The sequence below is a fragment of the Lepisma saccharinum genome, chromosome 5, assembly GCF_977018435.1.
Source record: "Lepisma saccharinum chromosome 5, izLepSacc3.1, whole genome shotgun sequence".
Lineage (NCBI taxonomy): Eukaryota > Metazoa > Arthropoda > Insecta > Zygentoma > Lepismatidae > Lepisma > Lepisma saccharinum.
Window position 1 is genome coordinate 15,847,165 of NC_139233.1, and position 22,193 is coordinate 15,869,357.

General features: G+C 36.1%; 1 protein-coding gene across 2 annotated transcripts in view; it reads left to right on the forward strand.

Moving 5' to 3' along the window:
• LOC145988225 (trypsin V-B-like) overlaps positions 1-21,432 on the forward strand; it is a 61,531-nt gene extending 40,099 nt beyond the window's left edge. For both annotated transcript variants that reach the window (XM_083123071.1, XM_083123072.1), the window contains 3 exons: positions 15,782-15,885; positions 20,181-20,380; positions 21,272-21,432. In XM_083123071.1, the coding sequence (XP_082979197.1) occupies positions 15,782-15,885; positions 20,181-20,380; positions 21,272-21,430 (463 nt within the window). In that variant the 3' untranslated portion in view covers positions 21,431-21,432. The remainder of the gene's footprint in view (positions 1-15,781; positions 15,886-20,180; positions 20,381-21,271) is intronic.
• Positions 21,433-22,193: the final 761 nt, after the last annotated feature.

The following is a 22,193-nucleotide window of genomic DNA, read 5'->3' on the forward strand; positions in this document are numbered from 1 at the left end:
AACATAAATTGAGAGTATTTGAAAATAAGATCCTTAGGAAAATATTTGGGCCTAAAACAGATGAGGAGGCAGATGAGTGGAGAAGATTACATAATTTAGAAGTACATAATTTGTATTCATGTCCAGATATTATTAGAATAATTAAATCAAGAAGACTTAGATGTGTAGATCATGTGGTACAAATGGGAGAGGAAAAAAATATACAGGATTCTTGTTGGGAAACCTGATGGTAAAAGACCAATAGGAAGACCAAAACAAAATGTAGGGATAATGTAGAGATGGACCTAAAGGAAATTGGTAGGGATGTAAAGGAGTATATAGATCTTGCTCAGGACATGGACAGATGAGAGGCATGTGTTGCTGCAGCCATGAACCTTCGGGTTTAAGAAGGCTAGAGAGTTAGTTAGTTATACATTAAATAAGCATAATATTTGAATTGTAAGTAGTGAATATAACAAATGTACAAAGCATTGTGCGAAAACTATGTCAACTTTCCATTATAAGCAGAAAATTAAACCAGTTTGCCTTAGAAATACATTTTAAGAATAGCACAAAATAGCATGCATAATAGAAAATTAAGAAAACTTTCTGATGCATAAAAGTACTGACTAGTGCTGAATGAATCAATTACTGTAAAATATTATTCTCTGATTCAAGTGATTTAACTGTAAACATTATCTTTTGTGTGTAAAATATAATTGTTAGTTGCACTGATAAGTACAAATATTAACTTTATACGCCTTCAAACACTCTAAATAACATAACTTTGATATATAAATTAGTAACAATTTGTTAAAAATTAAGTTAAACTGTACAATTGTTTTCTTAAATAAATATAAAGTAGTAAAAATACTAAACAAATAATTCCTTCTTTTGCTATTTAAAGGATGTCAAACAGTGTAAACCAGTTGTTAGTGGCTAAATAACATAAAATTTGAAGGCAGCAACAATATTTTTTTAAAATACTGTTTTTTTTTACCTAACTTTGTGAATTAAATACTAGTACATTTTGTCAAATTATAAATAAAATATACCTATTTCTTTGGTATTAGTACTATAGTGAAGGAAAATGTTACTAAAACTTGGCTAGTACAGTAAATCTGAGAGTTTTAGCTTTATTTGTCCGTAACTGGATATAATTGTAACTTGTTAATCTCGCCAAACACAATCTTTACCTCAATTTTGGATTTTGGAAGCTATCTGAACTTTAGCGTTTCGAATTACATATAGTGAAGGCCTCTATATACACCCAGTCTGTAAAAATTTGGAAATGTTGTCTCCTTCTCTGTCGAACCAGACCAAAAGTGTTCTCAAATGTTTCAATATATTTCTTAACATAACTAACTTTTCAAGAAAAAAAATACCTTGTGCCCAGATAGCTTAGTTGGTATAGCATTAGGCTTTTAACCTATCTGTCCAGGGTTCGAGTCCCTGTCTGGGCGATTACAATTTTTAAATTTTGTCATCGGATCTTTAGCAGAATGGATATAAAATATGTTTACAGTCTAACAGATTATTATTTATCTAAAATTTTGCAAATAAGCTTTTAAGTTTCTCAAATATCAGCATCTTTAGCTAACAGTACAGCATAACCAGTATTATTATAATAGAAAAGTTCTGGTGGTAGAACCTACACCTACTGTAATATCTCTGTGGTATTAACTTACATGCAGCCCATAACTTTTGGGAGTGTTTCTCCTCCGTTACATTTCCTCGCCATTTACCCTTAGCGTCGCGATTAGCCTCAGAAGCAAAAAAAGTGAAATCTTATATTTGTTCTTTTTATATCTCTGAAACCACCTATACGATAGAACTACATTTAGTGAATTTTGCAGTCTTTCTGTTAAATAAGCCAGTCAATAAAAATATACTTACATAGAAAAATCTGTTTTTCAGATACTTTAATCGTGTAATCTGCTTTTGCCTACTTCCTCAGAAATATACACAATCATAGTTCTTTATAAATTTAGCACCTGATATAGAATAAGTCGAAGTCTAGTTAGAGTTGGCCAGTAAGTACTTCTGGTACATGTAGTTACTTGAAAAAGCAAATATTGGTTGTGTAAAAAATAGCATTCTTGTGAAACAATGAAAAATTAACATTATATCCTCATAGCATTAGTTGCAACTGCTTCTTGCAGATTAACAAAGCTCTGGCGTGTGGTCCTACGTCACCTATAATCCTTTGTAAGGTTCGTGTTGTCCTATAAATTGTCGATAATTTCCGTTCCTTTTGTAGCACTAGTTGCATATTTTTAAAACTTTTTATTGATACCAAACCAAAATGCAGTCTATCAGAGGCACACACCAAATGAACAACATAAAACCAGAAACCAGATTCATCATCGATGCCAACATGGATATCATTATTCGAGGTACTTTCGCAGACACTGAATTGATTTTGAAACATGAAAAAAATACATTATATCCTCATAGCATTAGTTGCAACTGCTTCTTGCAGATTAACAAAGCTCTGGCGTGTGGTCCTACATCACCTATAATCCTTTGTAAGGTTCGTGTTGTCCTATAAATTGTCGATATACATGCTAAGTCCCTAGTTACAGCCTAAGCTTTTAGTTTCAATCAGAGAATTTCAGTGTTCAAATAGTGATTGTAGCCTCGTATAATAAGCCAAATGAAAATAACCCAAATGTTGATGCACCCAAAAAATCCAGTAATACTTAAAAAATACCTTGAAAAAGGTTATAAGGCTAAATAATTCTTCTAGCATAGAAAAAACATTTAGCAAGTGAACCTATGGTCCATATAGTAAGTCGTCTGTGAACTTCGTCTTGTCCTGTGAATTGTCAATATATTGATAAATGGTTATATTTAAAAAAAAAAAAAACAATGTTGGTAAGCGTCCAGTTGTGGACCCTTCGGTAAAGGCATTTCAGTCTTTATAGACACACAATAATTTTCGTTATACTAAAAATTAGGCAAATAATCGAAATGTTAAACATTTCGTGTACTTTATCCAGTAAGCCTTAGCTAGAAATACAATAAATGCGTTACAGGCATTAAAATTAAGCAAGCTTAGATATTCTAGTGGCACATAATAAGTATAAAATATCCTTTAAAATACTCTGACAAATAGTTGTGAGTTGTCTGAGATCAAAATTTTCAAGCCCTCTCTCCTGCATAAATAGGCTCTAGAATTCACTAAGCCTCAAAATAATATTGGGTACATAAAATAAAAAGCAGATGGAGAGTGGTGCTGATCGCATCATCTCCAAAATAGCAAAAACAAAAGTATATAGAGCTCTATCTGGTATATTTAGAAAACTTTTACCTAGTATAGCAGTAACAAAATACTCAGCAAACTCTAAAATAAACAAACTTTCCTACGTGGCAGGCGTAACCTGCCCTAAATAAATACATATAGAAATACAGAACCAAAAATAGCATAGTGGAAATCAGTAAACCCTAATAATAATAATAATATATTCTGTGGCTTACATTTTAGCTAAAAGTACTTTTTTTTAGTGTTTTTGAAAAAATTAAATAAATACTAAACTCTAAGTTAAAAATTTGTAAATGTATATATGATACAAAACAAAATAAATAAAAATTAATACATACCCTGCAAAAAATCAATAAAAAAGTTGAAAACCTCTCTTTGTGCATCCGAAATATAATAACAAATCCTTCCTGACTAGATTAAATTGTGTTATTTGAGTAATATTAAGCCTAAACTTGTAAAATAAACGGGTAAAACTTGACGAAACACACTTCATGTGTACAAAATATAATTCAAAACACATCTAAATTGTGTTATTTGAGTAAACTAGAGAATAATCCTGTAAACTTGGAAAAAATCTCTCTCTCTCTCTCTCTCTCTCTCTCTCTCTCTCTCTCTCTCTCTGTATGTGTGTGTGTGTGTGTGTGTGTGTGTGTCTTTGAGAGTCCAAAATGTAATAAAAACACGTTCAAATCGTGTTATTTGAGTAAATATTAGGCTAAACTTGTAAAATAAACAAATAAAAGTTGAGAACACACACTCTGTGTGTCGAAAATGTAACTAAAAGTCTTTCTTGAACAGATTGAATTGTGTTATTTTGGTAATAATAAGCCTAAACTTGTGAAATAAACAGATAGAAATTGAGATCACACACTCTGTGTGTCGAAAATATAACTAAAAGTCTTTCCTGAACAGATTGAATTGTGTTATTTTGGTAATAATAAGCCTAAACTTGTGAAATAAACAGATAGAAGTTGAGAACACACACTTTGTGTGTCGAAAATGTAACTAAAAGTCTTTCCTGAACAGATAGAATTGTGTTATTTGAGTAAAAAATAGGCATAAACTTGTAAATAATGAATTAAAAGTTGAAAAAATCTCTTTGTAAATACAAAATTTAATAAAAAATGTTGCCTGAATAGTACAAATAGTGTTATTTTGGTAAAAATTAACATAAAGTTGTAAAATAATAAGTTAAAAGTTGAAAAAATGTCTTTGTGAGTCCAAAATTTAATAAAAAATGTTGCCTGATTAGTACAAATAGTGTTATTTTGGTAAAAAATTAATATAAAGTTGTAAAATAATAAGTTAAACGTAGAAAAAAATGTCTTTGTGAGTCCAAAATTTAATAAAAAATGTTGCTTGAATAGTACAAATAGTGTTATTTTGGTAAAAAATTAACTTAAAGTTGTAAAATAATAAGTTAAAAGTTGAAAAAATGTCTTTGTGAGTCCAAAATTTAATAAAAGTGTTGCCTGATTAGTACAAATAGTGTTATTTTGGTAAAAATAAGGATAAGCTGTGAAAATGTTTGACATAAAGTCAAAGTTTGGTAAAAAATAAACTCAAAATTAAGTTAAATAGCACACAGTAACATACATTTACTACCTAAATCAATAATCAAAGGGTCCTAGGTTCGTTACCCCGTGATAAAAGCAAATGGTGAAAACTGTAGGCCCCGTCCCTAATAGCTCTCCCTTCTTCATAGTACAGATAAAAAAACCCTGCGCTAAAGCGTCCTGTGCCTTGAAGGCAAACCTGAGCGGAATATTAATTGGCGGCGGAAACCGCATAGCTTCAGAGATTTGACCCTTGCTGCGCATTCTCAGACATCCTTTGTTGTCTGGTTGAATACCTCCCCTGCCCTACAGTATTGCATAGCTTTCCCCTGTTATTGCGTACTGGTTAACCTTGAAAAAACCGGTTCTGAAAACCTACCGACGCGATCTCTGATTGGTCAATCAGGTTCTTCCTTTGTTCTGACGTTGTGACGTCATTTGACCTTGAGCGCGCTTCCCCAAAATTCCTTTCTTCTCTACCTGCGCTGAATATTAATTCATTCTCTCTGTCTGGCATCAGAGCGGAGTCGAGATTCAGAGACAGTATTCTGTCTAGCGTGTTGCACCATCGTGTTTCATAACATGATGAAATTATTACATAGTACTAATTAATAATATTACATATCTCGGGTTCGAGTACCGGGACCGTCCCCAATCGTAATTGGACCTGTACCATTAACACCTTTCATAGCGGTTCATAAACCATAGAAAACTTATTTTCAATATTATAAACATTAATTATTATAGTTTCATACATTACATACTTTGCAGTAATGAATATAAAACCATATGCATAGCATTTAGTACCTCTAATTACCTTCTATATACATATTTTTCATAAAATAAATAAATATATATTCATAAAAAGTTATAAACATGCAAACACATAAAGGTAAAGTACTCTAAGTACTTGCTAATGAATTCTAAGTACGTGCGAATTAATTAAAACCCGTGCAAATTAGTTATAAATACGTGCAAATGAATTGCGAATATTAAATAGCGATTGACGTTGGCGGGGTCAACCTCTACTCTAATAGACCAGTTTACGGTGGCAATAGGAGGAATTATGATAACAACATACATTAATGACCATCTACTAGGGATCCCGCGATCGAATCCCGGCCTGGGCATGAGTGTTCTTTGCGAGTGTTCCGTCATCAATTTCATGCTCATCTTCGTGATTAGCTAAAAGTGGCAGAAAAACAAAGTAAAATCAATCAGACCATATACTGGGTCCCTTCCTATCTTTGCATGCAAAACAATACTATAATCTCTGGATCAATTGATTCCTGTTGTAACGTTCAGCTTCGGCGTGCTTAATGGGACCCGAGGTTTCCGTGGATATTCAAAATAACAATCGCAGAACGCACAAAAAATTTAGGGTGTGAAGTTAATATGCCGAGGTTAAGGCACACTTTAAGGTCCGCCAACAAACCTCACTGGAAAATATGCAAAGAACTACGCAAATATCGTGTTCAGGAAAAATGCATTTTCCAAAATCCTTTCAGAATTAAACTAGGGAAAATTAGGCCCAAACGCTATTCAAATGTGCACTCAATACCTGTAAGAATAATAACTAAGTTCATATACTAATATCAATACACCAAAGTAAAAACTCCAATATTAACCACACTATTTAACCTTCTTGTGTACCGGAATTATATCCCTACAAAATATGTCTTCCGGTAATAGTCTTCTTTGGCTAAATAAAAATATAGAAAGATATTGCCGAAAATTCAAATCTAATTAACAGCTCATTCTAGCATAAATTAAATAACAACAATTTCCCCAAAACAATTGTCAATGCAAATTCACGCATGTGATTTCTTGACGACGAGATACTCGTATACTTAAGATCAGCATAAAATATGCATTTAACAAGTGACAATGGATTAACAATGACCCTATAATGTTACGTAAATTACAGGCTTGAGTCAATTTACTAAAGTTTACTAAAAAGGTTACAAATATTGTTTTATCCAAAAATACGTAGATTTACACACATTAAATTTACTTGGCACATAATTCACTACTGACAATTCGGTTATCAATCATAGTATTTCGATCTGCAAAAGACAGACGTACCGACATTACAATATTCCATACAAAAATAGTCAATTTCTTTTAGATTAATATTACAGTCTTTTCTTTAATTAATACCTAACTCGTGATGAAATGCTCAATTGTTTCAAACATGAAAAAAGGGGGAAAATTGAGAATCAACTACTCGTTTTATTTTACGAAACCTATTCGCTTCTGACAAAATACGTAATTATTTACGTCTGTATTAATCTGCCGTTGTGGATCACCACAACACAACGTAGTCGTCACTAATAACGCCTGTTCCAATTCTTTATCGTTTTCATCTTCGTGCAATTGCTTCGTTTTATCAATATTACAGCAATCAGAAATGACACACCTTCCGGTAAGCAAAATTTCCGCTAAAACTCGTGCACTTGGCACATACCTGTTAGACTTTGATGGTCGTTGGAACGTTGCCTCAGACTTCCTGCTTCCTTCGATAGTAACTCGCTTCATAGAAAAGACATGGCAACACCGCATCGGGTAGTTTTGGCAATCTTCGGCACCCAATATAATTCTCGACGAAACTTGCACGTAATCAGTGGAGTCTCGAGGCCTCGAATTTGGCCGGGGCTTACTTTTTAAAGAATATAAAATGACAATTCACATGATTACAAAAGAAACAGGTATTGTTGTGAAACATACCTTTCTACGAACGTTGACTCCTGTTCTTCTGCTCAGCAAATTTTGTTATTACTTTTTCGTTGAAGCCCTCTATGATTGAAATGTATTCTTTCTCTATTGTAAGCAAGTGCCAAGGCATTTGGTCTGTCTTGTCCCATTGCATTTCTTAAGCAGATTTTAATAAGCTGAAACATCGTTCAGATTCAGCTGTTGCCACTGGAGTTATTAAAACTATGTTTGTCATTTTTACTGTTTCTGAAAAGGTACACTCTAAATAATTTTAAATAAAAAATGAATGCAATATACTGATAGAGTTTATGTTTTTCAACTCTTCACTACAATAAAGAACACGAAGTTCCCTCTTTAGTTTTCCCTCTTCTATGAAGGGATAATAAATCTGGGAAGATGCCTCTGTTTAAAGATTGTTCTCTTTCATTATGTCCTCGTAGAGCAAGTTCATGTCGACCTCAGATATTAAGCAATCGATAATTCTATTTAATATAGCTATGCCTATTTTTCCGGACAAATTCATTGTGTCTTGTAATTGACAGCCTATGTCTTTCATCAATTTGTGTTCAAACATCAACCCTGCCAAACTCACTCAAACATAGAAACATAGCGAATGAAAGCCACCAAAACACTACAGAACAACACGCGAGATCGAACGCGACGCGAAGGAAGTAGCCCCGAATCAGCACTCAAATCCATTGCACTCTTCCCTCCTCTCTCTGCTAGCATGTGACCTTCACTGTAGCGTAGGTGGGTGTAGGCCACGCCCAGGGGGTGCTCGTTGCTATGTGAAGTACGTATGCATTACGTCATCTGGGAGGATCGGGTTTGACGGTGCTCATTGCTATGTGCAATAAGTTTGGTGCGGGGTATATTTAGCTACTAACACGTCGCAAAAATCGGAACAAGCAGGTTGTTGATTTTGTAGCGTTCGATTTATTTTTATTGTATTTTTGTACTTCTAGACTGCAATCATGTCTAATTGTGCTGTAGCAAGCTATGAAAACTATAACCAGAAAACTAAAGGAACTGACATAAAATATCATAGATTTCAAGTCTATAATTGCGTAAGTAAACAGTGGATTCATGCTTGTAGACGAAATGTAAAAAATGCAAGTGTGCAGTGCCAATTATTGTGAAGAAGACTATGTGCGAGATCTAAAAGCAGAATTTCTGTATTTTCCACCAAAGAACGGGCTGAAGCCAACTGCAGTGCCATCGCTAAAATTACATCCAATTACTTTAGTACGAAATAATCGAGGAAATGGTGTAGTTCTCCTAAACACTTATCTTCACAATATGCTTCGCTTGTAGGACGTGCTGATAAGGTTTGCAGAGCTGTACGCTACGAAAGACACGCAATAAGGAAACGTGCCCTAAACAGGCTAAAGACTATGCTTAGAGGCCAGCATAGTCTGCATTTTACCTACCCACTGCCCGCTTGCCCGTGAGGACAGGTATACAATGAATAAGAAGGAACTACAATGCCTGCCAGGAACGATCTGTGCAGGTGGGCATACAAGCTGCTCAAGCGAGGGTGTTGCGCAGGTTGCATGGCATTTCAGGAGCGATGTCTCGCGAACGGGTCTGCTCCAGGTCTTGTGCAGGCCTTTAACTATGCTGCCAAAAAAGTGAAAAATATATAGATGTTGGTATATACACAAACTGCAAGCAATGTTTCGTTGTTGGAAAACATATTCGATCTATTACAAAGGAGAAATACACATCTGCATAATGAAGCAAATAAATTAAAGATTACAAACAACCTCTTTCAACCGCTTTAACCAAATAAAAAAGTTCAAAATCTAGAACGTAACCTAACCGACAGTACTACAAGAGAAGTCATCAATATCTTGAAAATGTGTTCAACTAGTGCGAAGTACGTAGTGAGCCTAACTGATTTGTTAAGTACATTTTATGTAAGTCGGATTTATAATTATTAACAATTTCATTTAACACAGACCGATGTTGATTGTGATTTGTATGTTCACATTATTGTGAAAAACGTTGTCGGAAATGGGCATTTCGAAGATCGTGTACTAACTTTCACGCTATTCGAAATTAAATTCACTTAGTACATCTTCAATTCGAGTTACATAGAGCGTTGTATGCACGATGGTAAATATTGCATAAGTGAATATTACACCCATCATTAAAATGTTTGCAACTTTGTTCAATTTTGGTATTTCACAAATATATTGTGAATAATTTTGTACCCTTGTACTCAATATAAACCAATGGATGTTACATTATTTCTTTGTAATACATTTCTGTCAAAAAGAGAAAGATCTAAGATTAGTGTAATGCAAGTAACTTCGTTAATGTACAAATGTGTGTCGCATATCAGCCTTGGAGTATATTTTCGGGTTATACAACTCAGACACACATGGGAATGGAAATGGAAAATCTGCGGACAAAGTCCTTTAACGAATAATGATTCGTACAGTTGCACGGTCAATCATTGTGAGTTCATGTAACTTTTCTCCTTTATTGTTTAATTAAACTAAGATATTTTCATCGATATTCTCAAAGCGTTTCATTTACAGTGTGATAATAAATCTATTTCTATAGGCTTGAATTAGTAGGTTAAGACATTTAAGTTTGATGTTCCTAGTAGGTACTCATCAAGTATTTCGAGTAGGTTAACTTAGTTAAATTAGTACTTGTACACTTTGACTCATCTTCTGCACGCGTTTGTATGTAAAGTTCTTAATACGAAAAAATACTTTTTAGAACTATGACAACGATAACTTGCAGCCAAATTTGAACCAGAGAAATTAAAAATATCTGCAAATTACAAACTGGAATTGCGTTTTCAAAGTCTGAAACTACTATCTTACAAACTATTTCATCATTCTTCCTCCACATAAAACTTTTCAAAAAATTTTTGCATGTGGAACTTTGATCCGTACGTAAATTATTGTACAGTAAATAAATATATGAAGAAGGTTGGGAATTCTTTCGAATTTAGAGTAAGTATCAAATGCAGAGTAAAAATTTATCTAGATTGTATATTGCTTCTTTCACTCGATAACTTCAAAAATAAAGTTACTATCGCTCTCTTTGAGATTCTATAAAAGAACGGGTGTTTTTTTATTTATAGATTATATATTATATAATTTATTTATTTATTATCCAAACTCTAATATCCATAATTTATAATCCGATAGAACTCATGTGACTTTCTGTGAACCCGTAGTACCTCGGAGGCCTCTGTCGATCTCCTTGGCGTAGTGCTTAGCACATCGCGCTTCGACGCCAGGGGTCCCGGATTCGAATCCAATCGAGCAAGATATTGATTTGTCCTTAATGGGAAAATTGAGAATTTAGTAAATGTGATAGTATATGTGAAAACAAATATTTTTTGATTGATTTGCTTCATTTTACCATAATTTTACTTCGCTTCTTGTGTCACTTTTGGCTAATTTGCGAAAATAGGGATGAGTGATGAAATGATGAATGAACACTCACAAACATCCATGCCCAAGCCAGGATTCGAACCCAAACCTCTGGCGTTGAAGTGCGATGTGCTAACCACTACGCCAAGGAGGCCGGTTTGTGGAAACAAAGGAAGAGATCGAAAGGGTGGATTACCTCTTATGGGTTTTCCTTTCATATTTAAAAAAGACAGAAAAGCAAAAATAAACCAAATCTATCAATCAATCAATTCTTTCTTTGTAACTCTTTCACTATGCAATTCTTCTTTAGCATGCAACGTTTCTTATTAAAATCATAATACGATTTATGAAATGATGAAATCTGAAATTCTTATTAGAACACGGACAACCTTCTTTGTAATATATCGCTCATGTTTCAGAAAAATGAATTTTTACAATACTTTTGCATGTGCAATTTTCCCCTCTTTTAAAAGTAGCATGTTTTAATTATGTTACTAATCATTAAAGGAATACCTCAATACCATCCCGAAGTATGATAATTAATATTTACCCCTCAAAGTAATGAAACACTTTCCCTCTCTGAAACTCGCATAGAAATGATAGCGGCCGTTTGCTTCTGCCAAGCCCCGAACGAACATAACCGAAGGGGCACCGAGCATAACCGATCCTCCCACATGACGTCACGCGTTCGTGCATGATCGGCAATTTTCGGATGGCGCTACCTTATAGTATATTAAGTTACCTTGGGCCACGCCTTCCTTTGCGACGTGCCCCGGAAAACGATAATTGACATCAATGCCGCTAGGAGCGCTGTCGTATCCATTGCAACAGAAATTGAATTTACGTGGGTAAAAATCGTCTTTTAAAATACTGTGTGATGGTTATTCGTTATGGTGATTGATAATTACGTCAATACGTTCGTTTTTCTTTAGGAGCTAAGCCCCGGAAGCCCCAAGGGACGAGACGCCACTGCACGTAATGCTGGAAACTGGTCAAATATTCGACATGCATTCTTCTCAAAAGGGTAAACGTACTTTCCATTACCACTCCGTTTACGTAATCTTTTGTAAGTTCTCCCTTTTTCCTTGTTATAGTAAAGACTGACATGACGGTGTATATAACTAGAGCACCACAAGATTGCGCATTGAAACGGGCAATCCTTTTTGCGTGAACGTACACACCATTTTCACTTCCATATTTCCATTTCTTCAAACAAATAAAGCACTACATCGACGAACGTAATTCCAGGCTAAAGAGAGTATCTGGAAGTGCACTGATCTCCACCCGACCAGTACTCATGCTGAAGTCGAATGCTCTCTGTCTGGAAGGCGGAACATGCTTCCTGTTTAACAACGATCTTGCTTCTTGTTCCAAGTCAGGTGTGCTTCTTCATTGTGGTAGAGCGAGCTTGTGACTTGGCCTCTTGCTTGACGAACGATCGTATGACAGAGTATATACACACTGTATATTGGCTATATAACATATATATGTATAATGTTTACTTTTCGGTAAGCAAGATATATTGTTCATATAAAACAGTTCAAGTGTAGGTTAGAAATGATTCTTGGTGAGGTGAGGCACACTACTGAAATTCGCCCCTCGCAACTGAAATTTCTGGATCCGCAACTGAAGTGATGTGACATTGTAATTAAAAACACGTAACTTACAATTTACAAATAATTCTAAAAATGTCACTGTTTCATTAATATATAAACAGTAAGGAAAGTATTTCATGGTTATTATAAAATATAGAGGTCCATGTTGTGAAATATTTATGTAGGCCTACGTGCGAGAATAAAATACACAATAAAATTCTTAACTTGAACATTTAATTTGAACAGGAACTCCATTCTTATCTTGCCGACGTCTGTGTAAAATGCTTATTAGTACAGCGTACTACGACGCCAGGGGTCCCGGGTTCAAATCCAGAACTGGGCATGGCAATTCTTTGTGAATGTCCCTTCATCCATTTCCTCGTGTCGTCAGTCATCCTCGTCGTCGCGATTAGCTAAAGTGCCAGAAAAGAGACGCTAAATAACAAAACGAAATCAAATCCATTCTGCTCTTCCTTGTGATGCCAGGCCTGCATATCTTCACGATTTGAAGCTTATTCTTATATAAAAGCAGAGTAAATTGTTTTGTCAATAGTTCGTTAATTATATCACTGATGGTTTCACTACACTACGCAGACCAGATCATTCAAAACGTATGTCACTCGCTCAATGCTCAATCCACTGAATAAAATCTGCACAGTAAGGTACGTAATTTTCTTAAACTTCCTTCAATGTGGTCAGCCACTTTACCCCGCCATAAATAAAGTAGCCGAGGGGTTCAAAACTTTGTCACCATTGTAAAGCATGGTTGGTTCTGCGTGTGTTCAATGGGACAGTGTTGGCCCAGAGGAGACGACGACGACGACGACGACAAAAAAAAAACAACCACCATATCCTATTCTTGTTCTTTTTTAAAATGTCCCTTTCCTGGGGAAAATCCTATGCTGGTTAGCGAATTGGCATCGCTGTAAGGTTTTACCTCTGTTATAAAATGAAGACTTACCTGTCCACGCTTGGGTTTGGAAGCCACTACAAATATGTCACCGATCGCTTCCAGGCGCTGGTCGGGAAGCATTTAAGGGTAAAAACACAGTGAAGCTCATTGCACGTCGCCAGAAACTCGCAGGGACAAGTTTCCAGTAATTCAAAACAAGGAGTTAAACGAAGGAAAACATAGTGGAGCCCCGCTCATCGCGAGAGGTTCCCAAGAACAAACACGGTTTGATCTTGGGTCCCTTGTTTTAAGTGGAAGGCTCCGTGATTGGTCCACTCAAGGTCACTTCTTCCTTTTTTTGGAAGACACCCTCCTTTTTCCCCACTTTTTTTTTTGACAGAGTTGTCGTTTGCAAGCTTGTGCGATGGTGTTCAAGGTGCCTGTCCGACAGCCGGTTCATTCATTATATCCTGACATTTTTATGACTTGACCGGACTCCGTGCAATGAGCAAGGGTTCCTGTGCCTCACCGTGTTTTTACCCTAAGCGAAGAAGCCTGGTCACCACCAGATCCTGGTGATAGCTTTAAAGGAAAGGAGCCCATCCCCATGTATAGAGCGACCACAAGGACGAAAAGTCCCCGTGCAGCTTTCTCTTCTTCCGTTCAGCTAGGGCCATAAAGGAGCGTATACATGTACGAACCGAACCGCTTGTGAACCGTTCGCTGAAATTATTCTTACAGCGAACTTCCAACGATCCATGGGAAACCGCGAACCACAGGAAATCATTTGTTCAGTGTTCATCTTGTCATCATGTCTTTGCGTGAGGAAAAGTATGCGATTTTGGTGATAAGTGATGCGGCTTTAGTGATAGCTAGTATGTGCAAGAAGAAGAGGAAAGAACGACGTTGGGTACGGAGCTTATGATGGATTTGAAGTAACATTTGTCCGCACAAATATTCATCTCTGCACCTATTTCCCTCCAGGCATTTTCTTTCAAATTTCTTTTAAAATGGTCCTTATGTTTAGGATCCCAGAGTAAAGATCTGGTTTCATAAATACCAATAAGCTTTAGTGCATTTTCCTGTGACCACTCCATAATTACACCAAAAACTGCAACAAAACCAATAGAAAATCTGGAGGTTCGCGAGCAGACCAAAAGCAACGAACTACGCACGACGCCGTCCCAGTGTGAACTCCGAATGCCTTTGTGTTCGTCAGAAAAACCGACAGGTTATGGATCGCCACGAGCGGTTCACAAGCAGTTCGTCCGGCGCTGCAAACCACGTCCCAATAGTGAGAACAAGCGGTTCACAAGCGGTTCGGTTTGCATGGTCCACTCTCCCATCCCCTTCTCGCGGGAGTACGGTGCACAGGAGTCGCGGGTCTGCGCAGGTTTTTTCGCTTGTGGTTCCACTATATTATCGTCTTCTCCCGCGGTCGTTATTTGAGAGTAAACATAAGTCAAATTTGCTAGTCGATTATTTTTTGTATTTAGTCTGGGCTTCAGAGCTAACCTAGCTATCCTAGAATATACGCGCCTATCTAACGTAAACGAAACTAAAAATTTGATGGATGATATTCAGCGAAAGACTTCTCCCACAGTTCATTGATTGCCATGGACGTCCGCAGGATTTTTTCCAGGGAGGGGCAAGGAAGGTGTTTTTTTCCAGGGGGGGGGGCAAACGAAGGCAAATTTTCACCAAAAATAGTGTTGTTCCATATAAAACATTGCTTTAATTTGAATTTATGGTGTTCATGCAATAATTAACACATTTTATTGTGGCTAAAATGAAATTATATGTGTCAAATACATATTTTTTGGTTGACTTTCATTTTCCAGGGGGGGCCACGGCCCCCCCTTGCCCCCCCTTCCGGACGCCCATGTTGATTGCGCCATATTTCGAGGCAAACAAATTAGATCCTGCGTTGAAACATGTAAGCATTGTGCGTATGGCCTTTGCCGAAGTGATTCAAGGTGCGATTATCGTGATCACATGAGAAATGTGAACTTCTTTACCTTTACCGCCAGTTTTCAACAAACCACTAAAAAAACGTTTAAAATATAGCAAATTTTCTCGCTGTAAGAAGGTTTCTCATACGTTTTGCTTAATACAAGCCAATCTCTTTGGCCGATTTCTTCCCAGATACACAGTGTGATGATGTCAAATTGAATGTCATCCACTGACAAGATCGTCGAGCAAAATGTTCAATATTTACATATATTTTTACGAAGAAAAAATAACATAGAAACTTTTTTTTTTAGCAATAATTAATCTGTAATCTTAAACACATTCAATGCATTAATTGGATAGAAATCAGAGATTGTTTATTGTATGAACTCTTAGAGCATAATATTTTAAATATGACTTTACTTTGACAGTCCAAAGGGGGAAAATGACATCGCTGTAGTAAAACTGAGGAAACCATTCGAATTTAATCAGTTTGTTCAAGCAATTCCTTTGATAGAAAAGGCTCCCACAGCGGGTAAGTGACATTTATAATGAACAATATGGGCAACGCACAGTGGCGTGCCCAGGGTTTTCGAACGGGAGGTGTTATGTATACTTTTTCTTGGTAGTCAGCCCTCATTTTGTCAAATGTTCCTACCTTAGACGTTTTTTTTTAGGAATTCTGGGCCAAAGGGGGGGGGGTTATAACCCCAACCAACCCACCCTTGGGCACGCCACTGGCAACGCACAATAGTAGAATTTAAGTTATGTAAAAATAGAACCTTGATAGGTGTACGCAGACTAATTTATTTCACTTTAGCACAGGTTTTCCTATCATTGTAACAATATTTATACTATTTAAATAACGAATGTAAGCAATTGAAAATCCATATTGGTACAGAATAACTAAATCTAACAAATGTAAAATATATATCAGCTGAATCCTTTTCACTAAATAAATCTGTAGGTTTATTTTTTTCCAAGTTTTCAAATGGAAATTACATCATAACATAAAATATCATACCTGGACACTTGATGGTTAATATCATATGTTACATATAAGTAGTTTTAAATGGTAGAGTTCCAGCTTTAGATTTATATAGTAAAACAACACAATCTTTACTAAAACAATATCAGATTGTTTTGGTGAGAGAGAGTGTGGATCATCTCAAATGGCATGAAATATCTTCCTTTCTTAACACTGATATTATTTTCACCATGTTAATGGTCATTTCAAGATTTTTAATTTCTTTTTGAGGACACATTTAGTGCCTGTGATTTCTAGGCACTAAGAACTGTCTAAATAAGTTGGCAAAATGACACTAAAATATAGAAAAGGCAAGTAATAGGCATTTCACTTATAGTATTGTGAATTATCAAAGGCATCAAATTCATATCCTCTCCAGATGTAAGGGGTGAACCTTCCTTCCACGTAGTAGACCCCGAACTGTATTTAACAGACTAGTGAGGGTCTTGCATTTGAACCTATGGCCAATATAATTCTATGTATGTAAGACTGTGTGTGTTGTCGTTTGCATTGTTCTTTTGGGGTAGTATCACCAAATGAAAGAATGTTATCTTACCTCCTGGTTTATTCTGGATGATCACTACTTACATGCACTATTACACCACAAACAATCAGTAATATAGAAGGAGGCCTCTCTCATCGTTGTCCTCGAATCTCACTGTCCTTTTTGTGTCCAGTGTCTTTCCCCCCTGCTTCCACGGGTCAATCACCTCGCGTCTGGTGAGGCAGAAGGAGTTCCTTCTCCCCCCGTTAGGTGGCAGCAAAAGTAAGCTACTTTTACCACACCACAGTGGCTGTCGCTACACCTGATTTTAGTTACGATAAGGGGATAGTGGATAGGACCCGTATAATGTGATGGGTTCAAATGATCCAAGTGTTGACACAGCGAAAAATTTTATTTCGAACAAAATCAAATTCTCTCATTCAAAATATAATAGTACTAACATACCATGCACAGCTATAATTTCACAATGAATTCAGAGAATAATTATATAATTTATGATTAATGGAAGCAGTACAAATATTATGCAGAATGCTGTGACCATGCTAAATTAAATATCAAACCACTGGCGTACACAGGAGGAGGCTGGCCTTGTAAAATTGGATGTTGCATAGCTGCATTGAGCGACCCAGGAAGGTTAGTTTTTTCATTTGGGAGTACAAAATTCAAGCTACATACACAGACACACACACACACACACATACACACACCATTTTTAGTGCAACTGAAAGTAGGAAAAAGACAATAAGAATGGCGTTTGTTATATTGTACATCAAGTAGTTCCAGGCCCGTATCTAGAATTCATCTCCAAAGGGGGCTCATGGATTATCAGAGGGGCTTTGTAAAGCAAGTCCCTTTTTCAAAGTTTAACAGTATTAAATTTAGGTAAATTGAGGGGGGGCATTAAGTTACATAAAATTTGGAAATATCATACAAATACTACATTTTTTCTATATCTTTTAAAACATCGGTTGAAGTGTTAATTGGCTGCTGCTGAAATCATCCCTTATTATACACTCCATACTACTTTTGATGATACAGATATTTATATCACACAAAATAAAATGCACAATATTTAATCATAGTGCCTACAGTACATTCAACCACCAGCCGAAGCAATGAAACTCCCCTTAGTTCCCAATACATGGGACCTGTTGACCTTTGACGCAGATGTGGAAGGAATATGGATGATGACGTCCAAGTCACAGATTTCTGTCTAAACGGAAGGCCACAACAGGGGCAGGGAAGGTACAGATAAAGAAGCTCCCCTGTGAAAAAACTTTCTAAAGTCTAGAGAAAGGAATGTTCCAAGTACTTGCCGCTACTTAGACTTCTTCTTATCTTCTTATAAATAAGATGAATATATAATAGCTGCTTATTCATTTTCTGTGAATTTATCCTTCACCAAAGTTGTGAGCAAAATTATATCTCCTGTCTATATTTTCACTCTTCACTGCAGACAAATTATACAAAATAGTTTTACCTAATGTCAAGGGGGCTGATGGCAGTGCTGGGGGAGGGGGGCTGATAGCAGTTCCAGGGTGGCTCAGTCCCCCCTGGCCGCTGCTTGGCTACGGGCATGAGTAGTTCTCAAGTAATTGTAAGGTGAAGTTGACAACAAACATTTCAGAAGTTCATTTGTGTGTCGTAACAAACATGTCCCCCTTTTGACATAATTCGTACCGCTTTCAGTTTTCCCGACTTTTTTACTGCTTCTATTTGCTTTATTTGTAAAATTAACAGAAAATTTCGCGGCTCTTTTCAGTCCACTCTGCATACGCCTATGTATCAAACGGAGAGAAACCGACGTGAAGAGAGTGAAGGAAGCAAGATACCTCAGAGTAACACTGCAGGAGAATCTACAATTCATCCTCAACATTAAAAATGTGACTACTGAAGATGAAGGCCTCATAAATAAAATTGCAAGAATTGGCGCAACCTCATTCAACCTCCTCACAGAAGACTGCATAACAAATATTAGACAATCCCTTCCAAACTTTAGCACATACCAATTAAATTTTTTTCTGCCCATTTTAACAAGCTCAACACCCTCACAGACTCGTATCTACTGCCAAACTCTCTGAATACAAAGCAAATCTCCAACAACTTCATCCACAACAACCAGTGAAATAGCTAATACCAGTAAGGAAAAGAGAGAGACTTGGTCAGCTCTAGTTACCATCTCCTAAACCAAAAACGACTACCTCCTTGATGTCAACGATCTAAGAACCAATAAGTTTAATTCCAATTATGTCTAAAGTTATAGTAAAAGAACAATTAGTAGATCATCTGATGTTGATAAGGTAAAGTTCCTTGTACACAAAGCACCATGTCATGAAGGCACATTTAGGGGATGTGTGGGTAGGGCCCCACACATTCTCAATCTCGGCCATTTTGGAGGTGATGTAATCAGCACCATGCTCATGCCACCTTTACTTTCCAGGCTTTCCCCCAGGTACCTATTGATTTAAGGGTGGGTGAGCCTCGTGGGCCACTTAATGCGGGGACAAGGCCAGAAAAATTCCGACCTTAGATCACTCATGACCACTATTCTCCATGTCAATCAGGCTTCAAGAATAAACACAGTACAGTAACTACTTTAGTAAGTTAGTGTTGTTGAGGACATAGCCAAGGGGTTGGATAATGGTAAAATTATGTTCCTGGTACTCCTCGATTATACCAAGGCATTTGACTCCATAAAAACACCAACCTCCCTGCAGAGAAATTGAAATCAATCGGCATAAGAGATAAAAAAATTGTTATGGTTTCAGTCTTTTTAACAAACAGGCAGCAATGTGTAAAATTAGTACATGAGAATAAGTTGTGCATATCAAAATTGCTTGGTATCAAACAAGGAGTACACAAGGAAGGATTCTAAGACCATTTCCCTATACATCAAATCTTTTATTGAAGCACTAAAACATTGCAAATATCATCAATATGCAGATGACATACAAATATACATATGTATACATACCAGGCCCTAAGCATTGCAACAGGACCTCAATTCAATATGTAAATGGTCTGAATGTAATACACTCAAGTTGAATTCATTTAAGTCTTACATTTTAACTCTAGCTGCACTCCATAAAGGCGATTTTGTTCTAATCTCTTCCTTCCTCCTCTCTCTTTCTCACTGGGTGTGGTGTTCAGATGCTTTAACATTCTTCTAGTTATTTTTTATTTATTTTATTTATTATTTGTTTTTGTCTCCAATATTTTATTTTCCGAATATGTAGCCATTGCCAACATGCCATATTCCAAAATATATGAGGATTTGATTTTTATTTTATTTTTGCAGAAACATGGTGTTATGTGGCTGGTTGGGGCTACGTAGGTTATAGAGGAGGGGTTTTCGTTAAGCCAGGCCAACTGAAGTCTGCACATGTGCCAATTTCTACTGACTATGTATGTGCTAGAAATTTTAAAAATCACACTGATCATCGATTGTGTACAGGTTACCTTGAGGGACCATTACAATTCTACAGAACACCTTGCAGAGTAAGTATAAAAACTCTCTCTCTCTCTCTCTCTCTCTCTCTCTCTCTCTCTCTCTCTCTCTCTCTCTCTCTCACACACACACACACACAGACAGACAGACACCCTACCCACACAAATGCAATATTACAATGAAACTATTACAAAATCTCATATTGTAAACTTAGCATTTTGAAAAATTACTAATCTTTATTTATCTGTTATCACACTATGGAATCAACACGTAATTAAAATAATATATGACCTAATGATTTGATATTATATATCATTATATTTAACTAATAATGATAATTTAAATTATATTTGCTTCTTTGGTTATTACATCCTGATACGAAACTACACATGTTAAAAGGATGTCGATAGCTGACGTTTGCAGTGCTTCATAATAAAAACAGAACAGCAGTTTCTTCGGTGAATGTTTTCAGTTGCTACTAGTTGGTACAGAAAACAGAAAGAGGAAATGTTACATGCTTGACCAAAAAGTAACATTTAATGGGAAGTGGACACTAATCCACATAAAACTTATGAACTGAACTTTTGGATAAGTTAATTTACCACATTATGACAGAAACAACCTGTATTACATATATCTTGTTCCTCAAAATAGATACAATTTCATTATTTTAATAATGTTATGGCAAGGTATCTAAATCTGATTTGTAATTAATTCTAAGTTACATATATTATTTTCTCTTCACCTTGACATATGTATAACTCAGGTTCAACTGTATCTAATCCACATGGTTCACTGTATATTCACGTTGATGGGAGTGGAAAATAAAAACAAAAATTATTTATGTTAAAAAAATTGATTTAAGGAAAGTTTTGTATGTTTATGCTGTGTTGAATGCCTAATGTATGTTTTTCTAATCATGAAAAATATCTATTTGGCAGGCTGATTCTGGTGATCCACTTGTTTGCGAAGGCCATGTGGCAGGAATAGCAATTCAAGTAACTGGTGCATTCATATGTGGTGTATCCAGGTTACCAACTGCTTACACAAATGTTGCTTATTTTCGCAAATGGATTGAACGAAGAATAGGAATTCATTAATAAACATAGCTAATAACATAAACCTTGATAATTCCATTACAAAATAAGTTTGTAATATACTAGTATCAGTATGTTTACTACTAAAACTGATAACTATGTTTTCCACCTATCATTTATTAAATACAAGTGAACACATCATCCATAAAAAGCTGTATAATTTCAAAGTGATAAAGTATAATTATAACTATATTGAGAGTAATGGAATAATGATTAAATTAAAGAGAAAGGAAGATGCATGGAAATATAATGTGCGTCAGAAAAATTCCTGGACTAGTGTAAAAAATAATATAGGCCTATTCAACTCACCAACTTATGATCCTTGCTCCTGCCCAGATTTCCGTCCCCTACACACAGCTGCCAGCGTTAATGGGGGTATTGGAAGAAAGAAGAAAAAGTATCTTCTTCAATGCTTCTCAACACAACTGTCACAGTTTGCTGGAATGACGTTGCATTCCTTCAGCGACAATTTCACACAGGAAAACAGAAAGAAATCACACAGCCACAAATCGAATATGGATGATGTGGAAGAGCAGGGATACAATGTCTGGCCACATATTCGGGTACCGATACAGCAGTATGGGGCTTTGCATTATTATGCAAGAGGAACCATTGCCCAGTGGCACACAAGTCATCCCTAGTCATTTTCAGTACATCTGATACCATGCGAACAGTAACACGACGGTCGTCTTGAGCTACGTTTTGCACACGTTCCACATTTTCAGTGATATACCGGGTGTCCGAGAAGTCTTTGTATGAAAACAAA